The sequence below is a fragment of the Choloepus didactylus genome, chromosome 9 (assembly GCF_015220235.1).
Source record: "Choloepus didactylus isolate mChoDid1 chromosome 9, mChoDid1.pri, whole genome shotgun sequence".
NCBI lineage: Eukaryota > Metazoa > Chordata > Mammalia > Pilosa > Megalonychidae > Choloepus > Choloepus didactylus.
In genome coordinates, this window is record NC_051315.1 from 131,318,304 (window position 1) to 131,342,046 (window position 23,743).

Here is a 23,743-nt window from a genome sequence, read left to right on the forward strand (position 1 = left end):
GGACGCAGCACATCTACACACCCCCCCACTCCCCACCCCAGCAGAAGACAACAGTGAAAAAGGGATGCCAAGGTCTCAGGCCACGGGCCAAAGGACAGCTGGGCACAAACGAACTCACACGAGTTCACCACCCCAGATTCCGTGAACAGGCAAAAGCACATCCGTCAGCTGTGAGACCTCAGAGCTTGGGCACAGTTCTCGGGAACAAGCACACTAGCTTCTGAAAAACCCTTAGGATGAAAGAGGACCTACTCTTTTTGTGGATGGCGAGCATCAAGGGCCTGTCGCTGGGGTGCAGCTGCAGGAGCACGGGGGTCTCCATCAGGTCTTGAGGTAGATAGCCCAGGAGGGGGACTGCCCTGGAAGGCGAGCAGACACACAGGGCACATTCTAGAATACTGCTCGGACAGCAGCGCAGATCCTCTCCGAGAACATCTTACCCATTATCAAAGAGACAGTCACAATTTAGGAATTAGCCTAACAGAAACAGCAAGCTTTTCAATAATTGAGAAATAAAAGAAGACAGTATCCCCTTGAGTCTGTGACCCTGAAACAAAACTACTGTAACATAATTGCTATAATATAATCGCTGTTGTTTCGTTTCATTTCCTGAAAGAGTAGGTCATGGTTATGTTTTTGTATCTCCTTGAATGCTTTTAAGATTTTTTTCCTCATGTCGTTGGTAAGTTTGGCCAGCTGTGCCCAGGTGTGGGCTTTTTAAAAGAGCTTTGCCTGGACAGTGGGAAACTTGGAGCATATCCATGGTCCTTCTCCGGGCCCAGGAAGCTTTCCTTCTCGTATCATGTTCGCCATGGCGTCTAGTCCAGTTGACAGTGGCCTTCTCTTTAGGAATCTCTTGGAACTTTCATACTCTTTCCAGGAGCATTTCTGCATTGCTTCTCAGCCGGCCCCCATCATCTTCAGGGCAGCCTCTCAGTCTCTTCTTGGAGGCCGGGTTTTCTTGTGTACAGAGATTTTCAGAAGAACTGATCACGTGGAAGGACACTCTTCCTTTGGGTTGTCTGAGTAAAGCTTCCCCTTGCCCCGAGGTCTGGAACTTTCTCATGGGCACAGTGACATTCTTTGATTCTCTCCTTGCCTGAGGCACACCCTCTCTGACCTCATGGTTTCCTCTGGACAGAAGGCACAGAATGTCCCTGGCACCCTTCCAGATCAAGCAAGGTCTGGCCAGAAGAGGAGGGAGAAGGGAGGAGGAGGAGGGAAAAGAAAGGAGGAGGAGGAGGGAAAAGAGGAGAGGAAGAAGGGGAGGAGGAGGAATGGAGAAGGAGGAGGAGAAAGAGGGAGGAGGGGTGGAGGAAGGAAAGCATGGGGAGGAGGAAGGAGAGGAGCCTTGTCCATTAGGACTGGTCTTTCAGCCTCTGTGGGTTTGGGCTTTATTCAGGAAGGTTCCAGAATGCCACACGCAGCTGCCCACCAATCCTCCTGCACAGGTGTAAGACAGACACCTGAGTGGGGTGGAAGGTTGCACAGCAGGAGTTCTTAGCTTTCAGTACACATGTAAATCTGGGGCTGCTTTGCCCAGGCCACGGGCCGGGGGTGGGGCAGGAAGCCGCACCTTGATCTGGCTTTCTGGTGATTCTGCCCAGGTGGCTGGCAGAACACACTTGAGGAACCCCAGGCTGGAGCCGCCAGGAAACTCCATGGCCCAAGTCCAGGGTAGAAACACCAGGGCCAGGGGTAGGCAGTGGGGAGGACGTACTCCGACAGCATCTGGAGGTGGCACTGGCCCAGGTGTTTCCGAAAGCCCAGTGTGCTGAGTACTCCCCAGGAGCTCTCTCCAACCACTCAGCAGCAGGGCCTGTAGCACTTCCCGTTTGTGTCTCCGTGGATCTGTGGGGGAGCAGCTGGGAGAAGGCACCTGATGGGGGCAGGCTCAACACCAGCTAATTTGAAGCCCACCAGGGATGTCGTGCTCCAGAATCCCCTGGGGGCGGAGCTGGGGAGGGGTCCATGGAGCGGGGTCCAGGCCAGGGGTATGCAGGCTGGAGAACGCGCTTCTGCTGGGATTGTGCCAGTACAACGTCCCTGGGAATACCACCATTTACCGCGGTGTCAGGGTCTGCGCCTCAGGTTTGTAAGGGTTTTAAACAGGATAGTAAAGACAGGCTCATTCAGAGCAATTTCCACCTCTCCGGAATGCCCCATATACACAGTGTTGAGATCTTAGGAGGTTTTCTTTCAAAATTCCATAATTATTTCATTGCCTCTATGTAGTTAAGCATAGATGTTAATTATCATGCAGGTAAAACAAACATGCAGTCTCAGCTTTATCTAAATCACTTTAATGTAAAAAACATGAAAATCCAGTGAGCTTTATTTAGTTGCTATTAACTACCAGATAACTAAGAGCCACTCAGAATCTTGTGAGGGATCTGATGATAGGAAGGATGGGATACTGACTCCAAGACAAGTGAAAAGTACAGAGACAGGAGACGGCTTACCTTTCGTCCACATCCTGGAACAAACAACTAGGGGTGTGTGTGGTTGTAAAAATTCTCTTTTCAGGCGGAATTCTAGGGGCTGAAAGAAAGAAGAATTTTGCACAAATTTCTAAGTCTAAGAAGTGGATATTTAAAGGAGTTATATTACAAGTAGAAAATACCATGAAAATTCAGAGGGTAATGGATAGCTGAAGAAAAACATTAAAACGTGGACTGTGAACACGGGCGCTGGACACACAGACAGCAGAGCGCTGGAAGCAGCCTTTTTCAGCCTCTTTGTGGGCTCATAGATGCTAGTAAACCAGGAATTGCCACGTCAATAAATCCACAGGACAGATATACAGGCTTCTCCTAGCAAAATCATGATGAAGGCCATTTTCATGATTTTTAAGACCAAAGCAAGAGTGGTTTGAAAAGATTATTTTAAAACAATGAGTTAAGGATTTGGATTCCAAATTCTCAGCAAATGTCACCCCTGTAGGGGGATAACTTTGTGATTTCCAAGGTGGGCAAACACGAGAGAGCAATTTGCGTAATGGAAATGACACATCTACAATTTCCTCCAGCTACCAGATGCATGGACAAAAATTCAAAATTTCAACAGTTTTCCTTCTTGAAGGAGACTGATAATTTGAGGGAACAATTTGTTTAAAGCTAAGGTACCCCTCTAAATCTTTACTGAGTATTTGCAAGAGGACAGTCTATATGCAGGGACATGACAAATGTTTTAAAGAAAGTCACATGCCTAAAACCACATTTCTGTCATTTTTAAGAAGTGCTTTTTAAAAAGACATCACTAAGCACTGAGAGAAAATGTAAGTACAGTTAAATGTGGACTGAGCTGGGTTCCTTGTGGCTAACTTTGGAACCCCAGCAACTGAACTGGACTGTTCACCCCGACAAGCACCTGCGGGTCTGGGCAGGCGTGGCCATGGCACAGCCGCCAGGAGGAGTCAATCAAGGTGGCAAAGCACCGTGGGTGCTCGGGCTTCAAAGGAGGAACCCCAGACTTTGCTGGGGGTGTGGCCCGATGGGGGCTGGGGCCAGATGAGATAAGCCCTGCATGAGGATCAGATTCCCACCAGCAGAGGAGATAGTAAAGGCTGGGAGTCTAGAGAACCTGGGGCAGGTGGCAGGGGGCACCGGGCAGGCTGCTATGTGCGGGGCAGGCGGTGCCCGTGCGGGAGGACGGGGAGCCCGGGGAAGGTGGGATGCAAAGGCCCGCACCTCGTTTCTCGGGGGTGAGGCCGGGTTTGGGGTTCTGGGGCGGGCACGGGGCGGGAGGGCTCTGCACGGGCGAGGGGAGAGGGGCCCCCGGGGCCCGCGCGGGAGGCGCGGCCGTTACCTTCGTAGCCCGAGTGCACCCGCTCCGCCAGCAGCACGCAGCCCAGCTGGCAGCCGGCGCCCGGCGGGCCGCGCACGCGCACCAGGTAGGGCGTCATGCGGAAGGGCCGGTAGCGGAGCTCGCCCTCGTGGCTGCGGCCGGCGCTGCGGGCGACAGGGGCTCGGGTCAGACGGCGCGGCCCACCCTCCCCGCGCTGCCGGGGCCTCCCTCACAGCTGCCGGGGCCCTCGGCCGTGCGCCGGCCCCTGGCCTGGCCAGACCCCCTCCTCTGCACCCCCTAACCCCCACCCCCGAGCTGGGGCCCCCCACCCCTGCCCTTTCTCCTCCCTCGGGTTTCCTCTTTTCTTGTTTATTTTTAAGAGAAGTTGTAGGTTGACGGAAAATTCATGCAGAAAGTAGAGCTCCAATATAACTGCCCCCCCCCCCCAGTTTTCCCTAGTAACACTTTGCATTAGCTGGTGCCTTTGTTACAATTGATGAAAGGGTATTATAATTATACTATTAACAATAGTCCATAGTTTACCTCAGGGTTCACTGCTGTATAGTTCTAAGATTTTTAAAATTTTTATCCTAGTAATATACATACAACCTAACTTTCCCCCTTAACCACCTTCAAATACATGGTTCAGTGATGTTAATTATGTTCACAGTGTTGAGCTACCATCACCACCATCCATTACCATCACCACCATCCATTACCAAAACCTTGCACCAATGAAGCAGTAACTCCCGTTCCCTACCCCCACCCCAGCCCCTGGCAACCTGTGTTCTGGTTTCTGACTATGAATTTACTTATTCTAATTATCCTATGAATAGCATATGATATTCACCCTTTAGGGTCTGTGAGAGCTTTAGGGTCTGAGAGAACTTCACTCCTTTTATGGCTGAGTAATGGCACGTGGTGTGTATACACCCATTCTGTTTATCCGTTCATCTGTGGAGGGACACTTGGGTTGTTTCCATCTTTTGGCAGCTGTGAACAATGCTGCTGTGAGCTCCAGTGTGCAAATGTCTGTGTGAGTCTCTGCTTCGCGTTCTTCTGGGTCTATCCCCAGGAGTGGGTGGGCGGGTTACATGGTGGTTCTATGTTTAGCTCTTTCACAGCAGCTGCATCCTTTGGGTTTTCATTCTCACTAAAGGGTGAATCAAGGAACCGGCCTTTCTGGCCAGTGGGAGGTGTCGGCCTCCTGTCCTGAGAGGAGCCTGCATTTTAACTGGGGAAGCTCCACGCAGAAGGGACTCGGCTCCAATGGTGGGATTCAGGCCCTAACCACGAGGGGGCCATGTCTGCCAGGGGTCACTCCCGACAGCATGGCTCAGTCAGTCACCATCTGGGGTCAAGGGAGTGCTGAGAAGCTGTGGGACTCTTCCCAGAAAACTGCACATGCAGACAAAAGGCTGTGTGTGCTCCAGGGCAGCCCCTGCAGCCTGGGGGCCGGGAGTCCTAGAGGAATCCCCAGTGGGTGCCCTGTGACGCCGGACAGCCAGGTCCTCCCCCAGGCGGGGGCGGCCCCCTCCAAGCCCTGCCGACCCCCTGGAGCGCGTCTAACCCGTCACTTATGAATTAACTGCGCTTTGCGAGCCTGCATCCCCGGGGCCCGTCCCCCCTGCACATTCTGCCCTGGAGAGCAGAGCCAGCAGGCAGGGCTCCCCACCCACCCTGCACCCCGTCCCTGTGTGAGCAGCCGGTAAGGAGCACACGCGCCTCCTAAACCTGTGCAGCAGAGCCTAGGCGGGGAACTGATCAAACTGACCACAGGGCTTACCTGACACGACAAAAGAAAGATTTCTCCTCCATGCACTCTTGAGTGAAGGAATCTGAAAGAGAGCCTGAAGTCACTCATCTGGTTCAACAACAAACGCGGGCCAAAGAGAAGCAACAGGATATGGCCGAGGTGCAAACCGTAGTTACCAAGGCATGGGGTGAATCCCTCAGGTTAGAAATCTTCTGTTCCATTTCTGACTATAATTAAATACAATCCATGGATGTGGCCCACATCAACTTATGCGATGCTAACATTTTACAGCAGGGAGTCTATGCTTTTCGAAGCGCCACATCATGCTGCTACAAGCACACCAACTAATTACCAATTAACTCTGGGAGACACGCTGACAGACGTCCAGGATTCTTACATCGTGAGCCTTAAATATTTCAAGCTACGTATTTTAGGGGATCGTCGGTTCTCATATAAACAATTTTGAAGCTTACATCACTACTTTTGCTAAAATACTAACTTTACGCTTTAAATGTTCAGTAAAAACGTGCGGTCAACTAGAAGACCTCCTCAGAAATGAGGGAATGGGTGTTTCTGTAAGAGTTTAAGAATATTCTTTAAAAAGAAATCTTCGGACAATTGGTTGGTCCGAGGGTTGTGGGTTATTGCTAAACTGTTCAACATTGTCTTTCCCCACAACCACGCTTGACCAACTGTGGTTGTTGCCTTAGCTAAAAGTAGTAATTGGCATAATGTTTAAATAAACCAATTGAAAAAAAGAAAAAAGAAAGAAATCTTTGATGTTGAACATTTGTAAAAAGTTTTCTCTATTCAAAAGAAATGAGGGTAGCAGACAATTACTAGTTATAGAAAATGATATAAAATTACAAGCAAGCCCCCTGAGAAGTCACCTGGCCCTCCAGATTCATTTGGAGAGAACTCGGGCTCTAACTGTCCCTGGGTGGCACTTCCAGCCCGTCCGTGCTGTGAACACACGGGCCCTCCTGCGTGGTGACCTGATGTTGACTGCAGGGCTGCGGAGCCCCGGTCACAAACTAACGATCTGGCTAGACACGTGTGTGTCGAAATTTGGGGAGAAAGCAGACGGCATTCTATCAGGAACCAGAAGCGAGCTACGCTGTCTTGTACAATTCAGCCTGGACACAGCTCCACACGTGGTCACCAGCCGCTCAGTGTCAGAAGGGGCAGCTGTCGCTCGGTGGTGGACAAGGAGGGGACAGCAGTCTTTCCCTGACCCTCATGGGGAGAAGATGGGGAGACAAGCAGCACACGGAGGTACTCGAGCTGCCAGCAGCTCTAAGCCAGGAGGCAGACACAAGTGAGGGGCCGAGGTGCCGACTTGCGTGCTGAAGATGGTGCAGTGGATGCTCTGGTGGCACAGCCAGGGCTGGCCCTGAGCAAACGCGCACAGGCCTCATTCATCCTGGGCACTCCCCTGCCCAGTTGGCTCCCCTTTCGCCTCTCCTGGCTCCACAGGTGCCGTTCAGCTGGCACCCACCAAAGCTCCACAAAGGGCTACAGATTCAGGTGCACTGTGCAGGTAGGGGCTGCAGGACTTACCCTTTAGAAGGGAGTTTTTGCTGGTGGGCCCTGGTCATTGAAGGCATGGAGGGGCTGCAGTACCTGGGGCCCGGGCCCCCAGCTGTGCTTTGGCTGGGATGTGCCTGACCTCTGGCCACCTCCCCCTACCCCTGCACCTGCTTATCTTGCAGGCTGCACCAGGTGCTGGTAGTGCATCCGAGCTGTGTCGGACTCAAAACCTTCCCTGTCTGGCTGGAGATGAAGGACGGGGATGTGCAAAGGTTAGTGCACGAGTGAAAGGCGCGTGAGCCCTGCTGCCATCCAGCACGAGGCCACCCACCAGCTGGAGGAGCCTGGGGAGGACCACATGCCCTACGCTCAAAACCAGCCTCCGCCAAGGCCAGAAGATGCCAGAAGGCACCTGAAACACGGCGGGCCGCTCACTGCAGCCCAAGGTCACAAAGGGGGACACGCCTGCCAGAAGATGGGGCTCCCAGCTCACACCCCGACTCCCTCCTTCCCACTCTTCCCAGTCACAGCAAGAGCCCCACATTCCAGAACAAACTCCTTCTAAAGTGCCTAACATTTCCTGAAATCTCCTGCAACATTTTTCCCTCTCTGAAATGTATGCAGAGGCTTTATTTTCCTCTAAGTTTATTCTCAAGAGAAAGTACCTTTTTGGGGGTGTCTGTCAGAGAGGATGGCTGAGGGCCTGTTTGGATGGGCTCGGTGTGGGGTCTCTCAGCAGAGGGGAGGCAGGGAGCAAGCACCAGGCCTGCGGGGCGCCCACCGGGAAGCCCCCACTAACCCCAGGCTGGCCGTGGAGGTGGACAATGCATCTGCACGGCTGGGAAGGGCCCGGCCAGTGGGGAGACCTTACCCACGCCGCGGCAGGTGCCCCACGAGGGAAGCTTGCGCGGGGTGGTGGAGCTGTGGAACACGCCGACATCGTGAGGTGCCAGGAACTCCACGAACTTGGCATCCGTGAAGGTGTCCTTCTTGCAGTGAAACATGGACACAACTTGGTTGGAGATGTACAGAATCTTCCCAGTGGCCACGGCCACGGCCACGGCAAACATCTCCTAGACGCGAAGAACCGAATGTGGTGACCACGGTCAGGAGAGGACTGGACATTTCAGTCTCCCTCAGGACTCAGGCTCGGGCAGGCTGCCTGGTCGGGAGCAGCAGGGCAAATAGTGGAGCGACCAGGATGTTTGAAAAGTATTACTTGAAAAAAGGGTCCCACGGACGTAATACAAATCCCTGGTGTCTGAGTTCTTGGCAGGGGCCTGATCACCCGTCGCTTGGGCACAGCTCCTGGCGTCTAGGTTGGGGTGACTCTGGAGGCAGGAGGGGAGTCCCCCTCTGCCCACCAGGGCCCCTCACATACCAACTTCCACCAGCCCCTCTCCCGGGAGGCAGGAGGCCTTGGGTCAGCCCGAGCTCAGCGCGGTGGGCTCCCTGGGGGTCACGTCTCTGAAGGCTGGTGGGGGGTGCTGAGAGGGGGGCGGGGAAGGACGTAGGACCCCCACTGGGACACAGGCTCAAAGCCGCATTCCCCAGGCCGGCCTGCCCCGCCTGGACCTCATGTCAGTTCTCACTGATGAGGGTCTCGGGCCAGAGGGGAAGGGAGGCTCACTGCACCCCGGACCACCAAGGGGCCCTGCCTCAAACGGCAGGTGGAGTGACGAATGCGGGAGCTCTGGAGTCTCATCACTCGGTCCAGATCTGCGCCCCCCACTCATGACCTGCAGCCCCCGGTGAGTGAGCGGGGTCCCCGAGCCTGCTTCCTGACCCTGTGGGGGGGCACGGAAACCGGACCCCAGCAGCTCGCCAGGGCAGGGGCGGAGCCCGCCAGGGGACCAGGAGTGGTTTCACAGAAGAGGGGCAGAAATCCAGAACAGGCCTGCTACTTCCAGAATAACTGATTCACTCTTTTTTTTAAAGGTACGAACTCATCTCCTGAACCTCCACAGTTTCCTGCTGTGAAGCCTCTGGAGGCAGAGGCTTCCCTGGATGAGGAATTCGTTCCATTTGCACATAAAGCTGGGGGGGGGGACTCAATGTAGGACACTCACCCCATTCTTCACAATGTACTCAGAGGCAACGTTCTCGATCTCTTCTACCGTGCAGGAGGGCACGGCGAGGCCGGAGGGACAGTGCTCACCGGACATTAACAGCTGGTAGTACTCCTCATTCGCTGCATGAGAAACAAGCTGACCTTTAGCGTGTGAAGCCAAGGGAATGACGGAAAACTTTAATTACTGTCGAGTGTTATTCATTTTTTAAATGAAAAAGTGGGACACAGATACTCTGTTCCTGGGGCACACAGAGACTGGAGTGCAGAAAAATGGAAGGCAAGATGAACAAACAGAAATTAGGATTGTTCTTCGCTGAAAAATCAGAAGAGCTTTGATTACAGAACTTTTTAAATGATAAATTACTTGAGGGTAATACAGTCGCAGAGCTCACTTGCTCCAAAAGGACCTGTAAGGATGGGGTGGTGTGCTGGTTTGGATGTATTTTGTCCCCCAAATTCCATGTTCTTTGATACAATCTTGTGGGGGTAAATGTATTAGTGTTGATTAGGTTGGAACCTATTGATTGTTTCCATGGAGACGTGACTCAGTCAACTGTAGGCAAGACCTTTGATTGGATGATTTCCATGGAGGTGTTACCCCACCCATTCGAGGTGGGTCTGAATTAAATCACTGGGGCCATAAAAATGAGCTGACAGACAGAGGGAACTCAGAGCAACTGAGAGTGACGTTTTGTAGAAGAGCTGCAGCAACTTACAAAGACATTTTGAAGACGGCCATTGAAAGCAGAGTTCTGCTGATGCTTTGGAGGTACTAGCCTAGAGTTTGCCCCGAGAAGCTGACACAGAGACATTTTGGAGAATGACATTTTGAAACGCAACCTGTGGGCAAGCAGATGCCAGCCATGTGCCTTCCCAGCTAACAGAGGTTTTCCAGATGCCAATGGCCATCCTCCAGTGAAGGTACCCAACTGCAGATGCCTTACCTAGGACGCTTTATGGCCTTGAGACTGGAACTTTGTGACCAAATAAACCCCCTTTATAAGAGCCAATCCATTTCTGGTGTTTTACATAATGGCAGCATCAGCAAACCGGAATAGGTGGCAAAGGTATTTTACACAGGACTGCTCGGTGCCTTGGCAGACTCACTCCCCTCCAGACGGAATCGACTGGTACAAGAAACCACCTTGAGATAAATGGTTCAGAACAGAGCCCGCAGGTGAGGCCAGTCAGTCTGAGCTCCGCATCCTGGCCTGCCAGAGGGGGCTCTGGGCGTCGAGGTCCTGGGGGCCCACGGAACACAGCTGGCCCACCTCTCGGGGCCTGTCCAGGTCCAGCCTCAATGCAGCAGGACCGGGCCCTGCCCAGCATGCCCTCCCCGCAAGGCGGAGGTGACACCTTTGAACGCAGGTCTAGGCTGCACCAGCTCTGGAAACTTCTGAAGCTAGTGGGTTTTTGAATATACTCTCAAAGCAAGGAATGAACGGCTGGAATGGGTAGGAAACACCATCTCAGAGTTTGGGAGTTCCTGTGGATGCTGAAAATGAACTGCCAAACGGACATCGCCGCCGACAGCAGAGCAGACCGTCCACCGCCTCCTTCCCAGAATGGAGACCGTCTCAGATGTGTGGCGCGTGGGGTGTCGCTCCAGGGGCACTGGACAAATCCCCGCTTGGCATTCAGACACTCCAGGGGTCTCCGAGAAGGGGTGGGCAGGCGGCCTGCAGGGCGGGGGTCCTCATAGCACCCCCCTTCCGAGGGCCACCTGGCTCACAGTGTGAGCACCACAGGGGCGGGGGCTCCCCTTTTGACTGCAACCCCCTCACTAACCAGACCACCGCGTGGAGTGGCACCTGCAGAGAAAGCACAGCTGAAAAGAATCCCTACTGATGCCAGCGCCACCAGCCCACAGCACTGTGACCCCTGCACCCGGCATGAGCCCTCGGCCAGACCATGAGGGCCTGGCACCAGTGGCCTGGTTGCTCCCAGCACCAGGTTGACCAGACGTTTTTAAAAATACGGAGACAAATCAAAGAACAGACTTATATCCAGACTGCTGGCGACCGTAAGCTGTGTGTTGAGACAGCAGCTAATGATACGAGGACAAGGCTGCTGTGTCATCTTCAGGTCAGCCTTTAAGGTTTTCCTCTTTACACGTGTGTTTTAAGATGCACCATCCACCAGCACGTCAAGCTTGTGTGTTGCTAGTAAATACAGGTGGGCATGCTTCCAAGGGGTGGTGTCTGGGTTTCTAAGGCGATGGGTTCTTTCCTCGGGTCTCTGCCTGCTTGTCAGAGGCTGAGACAACCGGGAGAGTCCTCAGCGTTCAGCAGCTGTGGTTTCCACTGCGGTGAAAAGAGGGTGCGTCTGCACCCGCAGCACTTGTCAGCCGGGTGTGTATTTGTCTGTCCTCCGAGATGTCTGCTGTTTGCCTGAAACACTGGGGCTCACGTCCCTGTTCCCAGCAATGGATGGAAAGGCACGGCCGCACGGACCGTCCGCTAAGCCCGGGGTCAGTGGCCCGACAGCAGCAGGTGGCTGCACATGGCTCAGCACTTCCAGCTGTCCGGAGAGGGGGAGCCTCCACCCTGCCAGGCCCGGACACAGGGGCAGGCAGGACCTGAGACCCAGGGGATGGGCGGGCGCCCGGGGAAAGTCCAGTTACAGGAGCAATGGAAGGAAGTTGAACTCATCTCAGATGGCATTGAAGGGGCTGGCTGGTTTGCTGATAAGTCAAGCGTCTGATCTTCATGATGTGAATATCTGGTCTTGGGGGTTGTGCTGGTTTGGAGCTGTTATGCACCCAGAAAAGGCCACGTTCTTTTAATCCAACCTAATCGGTGCAGGCCTATGGTGAGTGGGGCCTTTTGATTAGGTTGTTTCAGTTAAGGTGTGACCCACCCAATTCAAGGTCGGTCTTAATCCATTTTACTAGAGTCCTTTATGAAAGAAAGAAGGACAGAAAAACTCCAGAAACACGCAGAGACAGAAAAACCCAGAGAAGCTTAGAGGAAAGCCCCCGGAGGAGCTGAGAGCCACTGAAGCCAGGAGCTGAGAGCAACAAAACCCGGGCGAGAACCAGCAGCCACCGGCCGTGTGCTTTGCTATCTGACAGAGGAACCCTGGATGGCAGTGGCCTTTCTTCACAGAAGGCATTGTCTTGTTGATGCCTTCACTGGGACGTTTACATGGCCTTAGAAATGTAAATTTGTAACCTAATAAATCCCCATGGTAAAAGCCAACCCATTTCGAGTCTATTCCGTTCCGGCAGGGTTAGCAGTCGGAATAGCAGTGTTCAGAGATTCCTTCCCTGAATCTGTGAAGAGTTCTGCATGTGCATTTTCAGATAATTGTCTTTGCTGACTGGCCCTAAAAGCCCTTTCGTATTTTGCCATCTAATGGTAAGACCCCGAACGTCCGTCCACGTGTGTGGAGAACCCGGCACAGGAGTCCCATAACCGCTCTGCCCTGCGGGCCCTCCTCTCTGGCTGAAACGTCCACCACGACGGGAGTTCACGCCCTGTCCGAGAAACGAGGAAAGAACTGCCTGAAGCCTCGACTGGAGAAGCTCTAGGACGATGACGCTTTAGGGATAGGACACGGTGACACCCTCAACACTCTTGCATCTTGTTTCCGTTGTTTTTTTAAACGTGGGGCAAGTCCTCAGCTACATGCTGCAGGATGTTCTGCTTTCTGCCTGCCGCAGGGAACTGACCAGTTCAGGGTGACCTCTTCTGGCTTCCAGGTCACCGTCCCAAACATCGACTCTCTTGCCGAGAACCCAGGAGAAAGACTGTCCCCTGACGTGACCCAGGCCCAGGCCTCAGCACAAACATTTTAGGCTGTGACCAGATTTCTTTTAGCAGTTGGTTTTTTACTTGTTTTTATCCCCCACTTCTAAAAATCAAGAGCAATAGAAAACTTTCAGCTAACTGAGGTTTCCGATCCATTGCAGCTTAGAATTTCCATCTATTTGTGGATTGAGTTTTAGAAAGTCAACACAGTGAGGTGTAATTTCAGGGGGACATGACACCTCCTTACAGGTTTGGGGGAAACGCACAGGCGTCCATACCTTTCACCTGCTTCACGCTCCTCAGGGCGTACTTTAAGGTTGCCAACGTGCTGGCTTTCCCCGTGGCCTTCTTGTCTGCAGGGAGATGGACCTTCAGCTCCTTCAGCGTTTTTATCAATTCTTTATGTGTGTCTGCTTTGGCAGACTGTTCACTGCTGTGGAGTGAAAGAAATTGGCGGTCAGATGCCAGCTTGCTAAGGGCCCTTTTTGGAAGGCGCCTGCCTCTAATTCCGGGTCCCTCATCCACAGCACTGTGGACACTGGAGGCCGGGTGACTCCTCGGGGTGCAAGGCAGGATGCTGAGCTGCATCCCCGGCCCCCGACCCACCCGGTGCCAGCAGCACGCCACGAGCTGAAACGACCAGAAGTGTCTCCACCTGCCAAGTGTCTCCTGGGGGCAGCGTGGCCCCGGTTAAGAATCACGGCTCTGGTCCGGGAGCCATCCCTCCTGTGGGCTCTTCCTCCCCCGGGATTGGAGCGGGCTTTGGCCAGGAAGGGCTGCCGGGTGGCCCGCTGGCATCTGGCTGAGCAGCTGCCTTGTGGGCTGAGCCTTCCCTCCCCACCCCGACAGGAAAGGGCTGAGTGGATACAGAACAGAGGATGGTGACACGGCCACCTGTACACAGTGGGAATGAGGAGAGCGGGAAGACCTCGGAGAGGAGAGGGGGAGTCTGAGCAGTGCCTTCAAGCTCCAGGATTCTGACAGCTGGGAGGGAGACGGGGCGGGGTACGTGCTGAGGCAGAGAGGGCTCTTTGGGTGGGAGGGTGCAGAGCTGATGGGAAACAGAGGTCTCGGAGGCGACTCTGAAGAGCTCAGATGCCCGGGATCAAGGGCTGGACTTTGCTCCAGAAAATGTCCGAGGGTTTTTGTTACAAATACCCAGAAGGGTGAGGAATGTTCTCGATGAACATGTCTAAGACTCAGACGAAGTCTGTTGAGAGTAGAGCTGGGAGGAGAGGGGCCGAGGAGGCGAGGCGGATGCTGGAGGGGGGGACGTGGATGGTGAAGGACCCAGCCCGTGACTGAAAGGCCAGGGCGCCCATGGGTTCCCGAAGGGGACAGCCAGGTTTCAGTAGATGCTTGAGGACAGTCACACCACCCCAGAAAACCCCTCCAACAACACATGCTGCCACTCCTCTAAGGACTGTAAACTGAGGGCGTCCCTGGGCGCCTCTCACCTGCAGCCGCTCGTAGAGGGGTTGTGCGCGGACTTCCCCATCACCAGGCTGAAGGCATCTGGGCTGCGAGCACAAAAAGAAACAGTGAAACTCCGAAGGACATGTGTTGCATTTGCTCCATGCCCCCTCTGCCCAACCAGGGATGACAGGGAAGGTTAGGACAATTCTTATAAAGAATACAAGGTTACAATAAAACTGGAACATAAAGCTCTCCCATTTCAGAGAAACTAAGTCGAGGGAGATGGAAACTGAAGTCTGAAGAAGCAAAACCGTTTTCTATAAACCACCTTGCTGTCATCAGGGTTACCTGACACGACTGCCCCCCAAGATCTCTTTATGCCCATTAAGCAGCTGTCTGTCGGCAATCGGATTCTCAAAATCAACAGCAGCTTCGTTAAGAAAGCAGGGACCCTGGTAAATTAGCTGTTCTGAGTTAATGAGGTTTTCAAAAATCTTGGAAAACGAGGTGCTCGTGATTTAAAGGTTCCAGAAGCGCTCAGATCAGCAGGCACCTGAGCGCCCACCTGGCCCGGCCCGCGGTCCCCGGGTCCCCACCTCTGGCCCAGCGGTGGCTCCACCAGCATCCGCAGCTCCTTCCCGGCCCCGTCGCTGTCGCCGTCGCTGCCCCGCGAGGCCCGCCCCGCCGAGCAGCTGTCGTTGGCTTCGTTTCCGCTGCAGCCGCTGCTCATGTCGACGTCCTCGGGCAGCGGGGCCCAGCCGGCCGGGGCTCCCGGGGGCTCCTTGGAGGGGCTGCGCGGGCTGGGAGAAAATTCCGTGAATGCCTTCATGGTGGGCGCTGGAATCAGGCTGGAAAGGAGAGAGAGGTTTCCAGGCCTCACAGGCGCAGGGAACTACCGGGGCGGTCGGCAGGGCACCCCACTTGACCATCTCTCCACGTGTTACTAAATACAGCGGCAGCCGGTAGGGAGCAATCACAAGGAGTCACTTCCTCAAGCCAGTCCTCTGCTCCTGGTCACTGAGCCCCCACAGGCCGAGAGATGGGAAGGCGGCGGGACGCGGCAGCCACAGCCCGGCATGTTCCTGGGGCCCGGTCAGCAGCCAGACAACATCGTCCATCACCACCCAGTGCTGGTTCCCAGCCTGGCCCAGCCTCCCTGTCACCTGGGATCTTTGGGAAAAATACAGATTCTCAGTGAATGGGTGATATGCATTTTTATAACTCTCACCAAGTGGGGTGGGTGAGTTGCCCGGGAATAGGCATTTTCATAAGTCTCCCAGATGGGGTGGGCAAGCTGCCTGGGACTATGCATTTTTATAAGTCTCCCAGGTGGGATGGGTGAGCTGCCTTATTCAGAAACCTGGGCCAGTGCATCCTGGTGCCAGGCACAGCAGAAGATGCACTCAAAGGGGACCCCACATCAGGCTGAGGGCAGGGGGAGACTCCCCAAGATCCAGGAACAATTATGAGAAGAGAGTCTAACACCCAGCTATAATCAGGTTACCTACAAAGGAAGAAAAATTATAGCAGTTTTGGATGTCTGTTCTGCAATATTAATTTTTCAGAAGATGATGCCCACACATAGTTTTGAGAGGAAAAGTTTGTGCCCAAAGGGGCAAATTTCAATTAGAGGGTACCAGCATCCTCTGGTTTGAGACAGCTGGAGCTTATCAACACCCCAAATTGCAGAGACCCTAAAACAAAGCGCCAGCATCAGCCAATTATACTCAGAACACAACAAGCACGTCTACTACTACTGGTCTTATTTACCATTTTATGGAAGTTCTAGTTAATTCTGTCAAAAGAATGAAAGGTAATAACTGCTGGAAAGTGAGAAACTAAATGCAAAGCCTTTAAACGAATAAGTTATCCCCTGTACAAGAAATACAAAAGGCCATAAACTTATGGAAAGATGCTCAACCTCATTAGCCATCAGGAAAATGCAAATCATGAGATTATTTTGCCCACCAGGTTACCCCAAATTAACCAGATTGCATCCAGTGTTGATGAAACAGAGGGCAAGGGGCCTCTCATGATGTGCTGTGGTGGGGTAAAGTCTTTGAGGAGGGAAGTTTGGGGGTGCCGTGCAACATTTACCACCCACACAGCCCTCCCACGTCTAGGAACCTGTTCCACACAAATGCTCGTACTCGGGCGCACAGATGTGTGTGCGGGGTGCAGGGAATGATGGAACTTGGAAAGCACCATCAACAGGGAGCTAACTGTATCTCTCCAGCGTGTCTGCCCAACACTTCCATCCTCATGGTCACCGTGTCAACAAGGGTCTCCAGGCCCTTCAAGGACTAGCCCCTGCCCCCTGCCCCAGCCTGGGGGGCTTCCTGCCTCAGGGACTTTGCACCCACTGCCCCTTCGTGCCACCGTGCCCTTCCCCCAAATCTCCTGACCATCCCATTGAAACAGCAAAACCTTTTCCCTAGCCACTTCCTTCTGATGCCCCTGCTCTCCCTTATTTTCCCCATGCTGATTTGTGTCCTGCCCCACAGCCCCTGCAGGACAGAAGCTCGGCAGCTTGGTGAGGGAAGGAGCCTGGCGTCGCTCACCGCCGTGTCCCCAGGGTCTGACGTGGCCCCTGACGCATGTTGCTGAAGGAATGAAACCCTGGGACAGCCACACTCTGGTGGCACCCACTAAAAAGAGGGAGCGACAGCCCTGACATGGAGGGGCCCGGGAGGTAGATGGACGAGTCATCGAGTGACAGGGGCCATGGAAACACTTCTGCCGGCAAGGGCTCCACTGTTCTAAACTCACTCGGGGTGTTTCTGGAGACTGGCCCACTCTTACCACACCAGGCCCTCTTGAGAGAACAGAATAGATGTCTTTCCTGCCCTTGTGGAGCTTACACTCTAGCGGGGAAATGCACAATAAGTAAAGATAAAATGCAGCATGTATAGTATATTAATAACAAACACTAAGGAGGAAAAGCAAGCAGGAAAGGGGGATAGGAAGTGTTGTTCAGCGGGGCTGGCAGGGAACCTCTGGGTCCTTCCTGCTGCGAGTGAATGATTCAGGGGTCAGAGGGAGCAACAGGGGGCTGGTGGGCAGCTACTGGGCAGCCTGGGTTTCAGGCGGGTTCCACCCCTGCCGGCTGTATGACCCAGGACAGGTTCCTCAACCTCTCTGTGCCTTGGCTTCTGCATCTGTAAAATGGAGATAACAATGGCACTGCCTCCTGGAGGTACCAAGTGATGCAACATGTTTGCAAGGTGCCTGCACGCAGTAAGTGCCAACCGACCCTAGCTTTTATGATCACTGCTGGTCACTACAGGAAAGCTTGGGGGGCAATGAGGTAATAAAGGGGGAGCGATTCCATCACCAGAGGAAACGTCTCTGGTCTGCATTTCATATGCTGCCCCTACTCCAGGCAATAAAGACTTCTTGTAGAAGGGGGCAGCACACCCCAGAACAAGCCCCTCTGCATTCATGTAACTGCCTTGGGGTTCACTGCTCGCCTGGGTTCTACCCCCAGTTCTGCCCCCAGATACGTGCTGGAATCTGGTTTGTTGGTGCCACGGGGCTGCCTTAGCTGGAAGAGAAATATTTTTGCAAAGAAGGTCAGGCAAGCATGGCAGAAACAAATGGAACCAAACTCACCAGAAACTTCATGGGTTCCAGAAAAGGCGGCCTTAGCACCCACAGCTCTAATGGAGCCACCTCCCTTTGCCAAGTTGGCAAAACCAAGGGGCCGGTCAGAGCGGACTGTGTCCCCTGCCTCCGCAGAGGCTCAGGGCAAGGGGCCCGCAGCCCGCTCGGGCCCTGGGGAGCTTCCACCACTGGGGACCCTGGGAGGGAAAAGGGTTGCCAGGAAGCCTTCCGGGCATGAGCCTGCACCTCCTGCACCCCCAGACCCCTTGGCTGTCCCCTCGCAGATGCCCATCCACTCTGTCTGCCCGGGAAGAACCTCCAGACCCAAGGAAAGGAGTTGAAGCTCAGCTCCCCGAGCCGGCCACCCGGCCACACCGCGACTGGACAGAGGGCCGTTTGGGACGTGCTGCCCATGCTGAGGTCATCGTCTGGGATCTGCTTCATAGGAATACGGGGGGGGGGGGGGTGGTCATGGAAGGAGGGAGGCCAGACACGCCGACACTAGTGGCCGCTGGCTGGTGGGCCTGTGGGGTCCCTCACACTAGCTCTCTACTTTCACATGCATCAATGCTTTCCATAATAAGTAGCAAAAAAAAAAAAAAAAAAAATTTTATTTTTTTTCCGGAACAAAAGTACAGCCCAGGCCCCAGCACCCCCCTCCACCGCCACCACCAGGGCTGGCAAAGCCCCCCTGCCCTCTTGGGCCTAAGGGGGAAGCCATCTCCCTGTGGAAATCAGAAAGCAGTGCTTAAGGCCGTCGCTGCTTTGAGCCTGAAGTACAGGATCCACGCAGAAAAGTCCCGAATCCCCTGGACCCGGCTGGATGCAGGTCACAACCTGGACATCCCGGGACCTCCCAGCACCTGGTCCCTCAGGAAGCCCCTGGCCTGGCTGATGTCGGGCTTTATACACAGCCTGTCCTCTGTCTGCCAGCCCAGGGGTATTTACAACTCCAAATACTGTAACCAGTTTGCTGCTTCCTGGTAGGAAAGCCAATTCCCTGAGGCCAGACTGCCATAATCTGGAGAAAATGTTTGTCCTGCTACACAAATGTGCTTCCATGGCGACGGCTGGGGATCCGGGGAAACTGCGCGGGCGCTGCCAAACATGGAGGGGAAGGCGCCACGGGGGGTGGGGGCAGCGGCTTGCCCACATTAGGACCCCTTTAAGTACCCTGGGCTCTGCTCTCTAAAACCTTTAACAGTAGAAGTATGAGCCTGGAAAACAGCAAAAATGCAAAGACGTCAGCTTCCTGGCTGGCTTCAGGGAGTGGGTTGCTCTGGCAACTGCGATTTCTAGGAAGCCGGGGGGTTCGCTTCTTACCTAACTGAGATCTGCCAGCTTTACCCGCTCCGGGTAGAACTGCTTCTTCAAGAACATCTTCTGAACGCAGTGGACTGAACTTGATCTCTCTGTCACCCCCGGAGGAAGACAGAGGAGCCCTTCGAGACCTTGAGGGGCCCCCGGGGTGGGGTGCTGCGGTCTGGAGCCTGCCCCGCCCCGGGACCACCAGCCTGTCTGCCCAGCAGTGGCCTTCACCCCGTCCCCATCACTGCAGCGGGGGCCGCCTGCCCTGCCCCCGCACTGCTTCTAATTTGCTCTAGACTCAGAAACAATGTAACAAACTTGTTAAAAATGTGTACAGAAGAGCACACATCCCTGCAATGACAGCCTAAGTCCCCACAGGAAAGTTCAGGGACTTAGGGTATAGCCCCAGCACCCCCGAAGGGCCCACCAGGGGCCGTGCCCACACTTTCAGGTTTTCTTTTGGGTCCACAGGCAGGCAAGCTTTCCACCAGGGCAGGGGCCCAGAACGTCTGCATGGCTGTAATGGTGCATTTCTAGTTACTTTTGCCTAATAAAGTATTTTTCAAAAGGTTAAAGCTACGTCAGAAGTCTGCTCTTTCCGTGGACTGCACGCTGGCCACTCGATGATTCCAAGGAGCCGTGCGGTTTGCTTGGGGCGGGTGAAGTTACCTCATCATTTGAAAACAGAGGCGTGCCTACCAGGATTTTTCTGAAGAGTTAAGTGTACATGAAAAATAGCACAAATAAATGAGAGGACCCTTTCCTATTTCCTCCTCACCTCCACGAACTCACGGGGGGACGTCATCTGACACGAAGGCAAGAACCTGTCAGAGCCGCCTGGTGTCCTGTGGAGTGTCTGGGAAAACCTTAGGAGGCTGCAGGAATCCAAACATCTGGGACTTGAAACAGCCTGTCCAGACGGACGAGGACACTGGGGTCCGGAGGGGGGAGTCGATCTGCCTGGCACCAGCCGGCTGGCAGCAGGCCTCCCACCTCCCCGCTGGCACCAGCGATTCACACGGAGGTAGCAGTGACAGATAACACGCAGCTTGCAGAACACCCACGGCACCCAGCCCTGCCGGTGGCATATCACGGAGCTTCCACTTAAAAAACAACACGAAGTGGATTCCCTGTCCTCCTCTCACTCATGCACCGCACACAAAGCGATTAGCCCTGGATTTCTACCATGGTGCCGGGGTCCTCAACATCTCAGGGCCAAAGGCCCCTCCTCCCAAGTCCCAGCACACTTGGGATTCAGCACCTGTTTCAGGGGTTCAAAGAACCTCTGGAGCCCACCCTGACCTAGATGGAGACCCTCAGGACAGAAAGATCCTGGGGACCCCACCCTGGGCCTGAGGTCCAGCACACGTCCAGGCCTCAGTTTCCTCCTCCATCAAGCCCAGGATGACTGCTAGTGTACCTCCTGGCTCTGTTGTTCTGGGAGTATGAATCAGCTTTCCACACTGGCTGTGTGGGTTACAGAAACCCTGGCAACTGAGTCGTCATCTGTCACCCTGGCCTTCCTGGCTGGGAAGGAGGCCACGGCCCGGCCCCTGCTCTGTACACCCCAGAGGGGTGGTAGGGCTGCTCCACCACAAAGTGGAGACCCGCCAGGGGAGAGGGAATGGATACAGGATGGGCAAAGGGGGCGAACATCAGCTGGAGACCCCCACCCTTGGGCTTCGCTGGTCTGGCTTGGCACAGGGACTTTACTGTCTCTGCTCACCCACTCCGGGGCCCCCGTGGACTGTCCAGGTGGAGCCCCACAGGCCAGCACCCCCATCAACAGCCATGGTTATTCTTCCTGAGGGCACCTCCCCACCTGAGACTTGACTCTCTGGCTCCAGAGCAGGAAGTCAGCACCCTCCCCTCCAAGAGACCCTCCATGTTCCCCGGGACAGGAGCACTGACCCACGGTGGCCCTGGCCTTGCCATGACTGTACCCACCAGAGGCAGGAAGGGGGACTTAATAAAAAAAAAAAAATCACCTAAAGAACAACCGCCCAATGTGGTGGTGGCTCAGCAGCTGTGTGACCTCGGTCAAGCTGCGTAAACTCTCTGGGCTTCAGTTACTTGATCTGCAAAATGAGGACCTCAGTCTTCGATACATGTTAGCAACACAGTTTGCATCTGCTGCGCGCCCGCACCCCGACGCGCTTCCAAACCGCAGAGAACTCTGGGTTCGCGTCTCCGTGGTCTGTGGGAGCTGGATGCCCCCGGCCGCCCGCACCCAGCGCGGACCCCAGACCGCCCGGGCCCGCCCGCTCCGGCGGCGGTTACGTAACCTCCGAGCTGGCTGCAAGACCGCGGTCCGCCCAGCCGGCTCCAGCGCCCGCCGAGCCCGCTCGGGCCGCGCCCCCACTCACCGCCGAGGTGCGTCCTCCGCCCGCCGGCCGCCCGTCGGTCGGTTCCCGCGTCAGTCCGTCCGACAGCCGGCCGCGCAGCGCCTGCCCGCACCGCCGCCGCCGACTCGCCGGCCCGCCGCTGTCACATAGTGGAAAATGTGACCGCGCGTGCCGGGCCCGCCTCCGGCGCCCGCCATTGGCCGCCACGCGGCCTCATCTGCATACCGGGGGGCCGGGCCGGCCAGTGCCTCGCGCCCATTGGCTACGGCGTTTGTCGCTCTCTTTACATAAGACACACATGGAACTCCATGTTCATCGCGTTGGTTTCTCAATGAAGACGCGACGCACTCGGACCCCCCCCGCCTTCTCTCAAGTGGTCGTTTCCACTTCCGGCCTCGGCGCTTTCCATTCAACACTCGGCGCGTCGGCGGGCCCGAGGAGCGCGGAGTGGCGCGTACCACTGTGTGTGTGTGTGGGGGGGGGGTGTCTGCTCCAGGGACCGAGACCGACGGCTGGGCAGACGAATGCACTGCGCGGCCCTGGCTGGGAAGCCGATGCCCCGCCGAAGCCCAGCCCCAGGGAGGCGGCCACCTTCGGGGACGGACATCCTTCAGTTGCTCGTTCCCACTCATTCATTTACTCATTCGTTCAGGGCCTGTCGCCGAGGCCGCCCAGGGGAAGGCGCCAGGGCTCCCAGGTGCCCGCGGTCGGAGCTTGTCCCAGACCTTCCAGGACGCTCTGCTTCCAAGGCCCTTTCTTGGTTTTGAAAGCATGTGTCGCAATTTTTGGCTCGGGAAGTAGGACCATTGTTACCATGGAGAGATACAAAAGAAATCAAGGATGTTGTCCTTGTCTGCCCCAAACAGCATCATCAGGGAAACAGGACCGGCTCCGGAAAAGGACACTTTTCTGCAAATACTCAATTGGGCACCATGCGTTATAAATTAATTAAAGGGGGCCAGTGTTATCCCCAGAGGCTTGATGGAGGAGGCAGCACTTGAGGATGATAGGATGGGACAGGAGATGGGAAAAGAGGGGCTTTCCAGAGCTGCCGGACACTGAGACACACGAGCCAGGGGTGGCGGGGTCTCCGGGGTGGCAGTCCTGGGCCCTGGTGCACCTCGGCTGAAGCCATGTGCTCTTTCGGTAAGCATTCTTTGGGGCCCAGTTAAGCCCCAGATCCTCTGTCTAAAGTGTCTGGGTAGAGAGTAGCTCTCCCCCTAAACCCACCCCCCAGCCTGGGAAAGGGCCAGGACTTGGGGACAGGAGATAGCCCGTAGGCTCCATGGGAATCTGGGGCAGCCAGGGCCTGATGACGGAGGCAGGGCTCCTGGGCTCTGAAGGGCTGACGGGGGCACTGGGTTGGTCCAAAAAGCCCCCCTCCGCAGTGGCTCCCCCCACACTTCCCTTTCTTCTCGGCCTCTCCTGGGGAACAGGGAAGGAAAGCTATGAATCGTGGCCTGCAGGCAAACTGGGCTACTAGTTTCCAAAGCCGGCTCACCCACATTAAGAAGCTGTGTGAGCAACTTCTCTTCCTCTCCTTCACAAGGTGTGTGTGCAGCTTCTCTGGACGCAGATGCAAACCGGGGCAGATACCCAGGTCATAGGTACAGTCCTGCCAAGGAGAACCCTGGAAGGCCTGCTGTGGGGCCCCCAGGCAGAGAAGGTAGCCCCTCCTCGTTTTCCTGACACTGACACCTCGGATGCTCTCCCCACCCTCTCTCCCTAACACTCACAGACAAATGCCAAGCAAATCCAGGCCCAGCTGCACCCTGCACACACCCAAAGGCCCTTTTGTCTCTTCACGTACATTGACGTCAATAGTAAGATCCATTGTTCTGGAAAGCAGAGCAAACAGGCAGCTGGCACACCTCACAGAGATTCTCCTTCATGCTCAGCTTTTTCCTGGTCCTGCTCCACATTCAGCTTGCAGCCTAATCATTTCCTAAACATTTCTTCCCTAAATTTAGCCTTTTCTATTTCCACCAATAATTCTGGTAGGATTTGGTAGAAAGGTATTGAAATAATTTATTTTGGAAACTATCAAACATCATGGGCTTCTAGGACTCTTTAGAATCTAATCTATTTCAAGGACACAAACAGCTCATTCATTCTTTCTGGTTTTTGGAGACTTTCCTTCACTCCACAAATATTTGTTGACACTTGGACATTGGGG

The 23,743-nt window shown here is 54.8% G+C and overlaps 1 protein-coding gene across 3 annotated transcripts in view; it reads right to left on the reverse strand.

Moving 5' to 3' along the window:
- Positions 1-21,713, reverse strand: part of PER2 (period circadian regulator 2) — a 38,928-nt gene extending 17,215 nt beyond the window's left edge. For 2 of the 3 annotated variants that reach the window (XM_037849250.1, XM_037849252.1), the window contains exons 1-10: positions 21,589-21,713; positions 14,908-15,159; positions 14,353-14,415; positions 13,174-13,328; positions 9,142-9,263; positions 7,944-8,145; positions 5,573-5,624; positions 3,808-3,950; positions 2,463-2,541; positions 253-359 (exon numbers count right to left, since the gene is read on the reverse strand). In XM_037849250.1, the coding sequence (XP_037705178.1) occupies positions 253-359; positions 2,463-2,541; positions 3,808-3,950; positions 5,573-5,624; positions 7,944-8,145; positions 9,142-9,263; positions 13,174-13,328; positions 14,353-14,415; positions 14,908-15,140 (1,156 nt within the window). In that variant the 5' untranslated portion in view covers positions 15,141-15,159; positions 21,589-21,713. Of the gene's footprint in view, positions 1-252; positions 360-2,462; positions 2,542-3,807; positions 3,951-5,572; positions 5,625-7,943; positions 8,146-9,141; positions 9,264-13,173; positions 13,329-14,352; positions 14,416-14,907; positions 15,482-21,588 lie in introns of all 3 variants that reach the window. The other variant, XM_037849251.1, reaches the window with a different exon arrangement.
- Between the last annotated feature and the right edge of the window lie 2,030 nt (positions 21,714-23,743).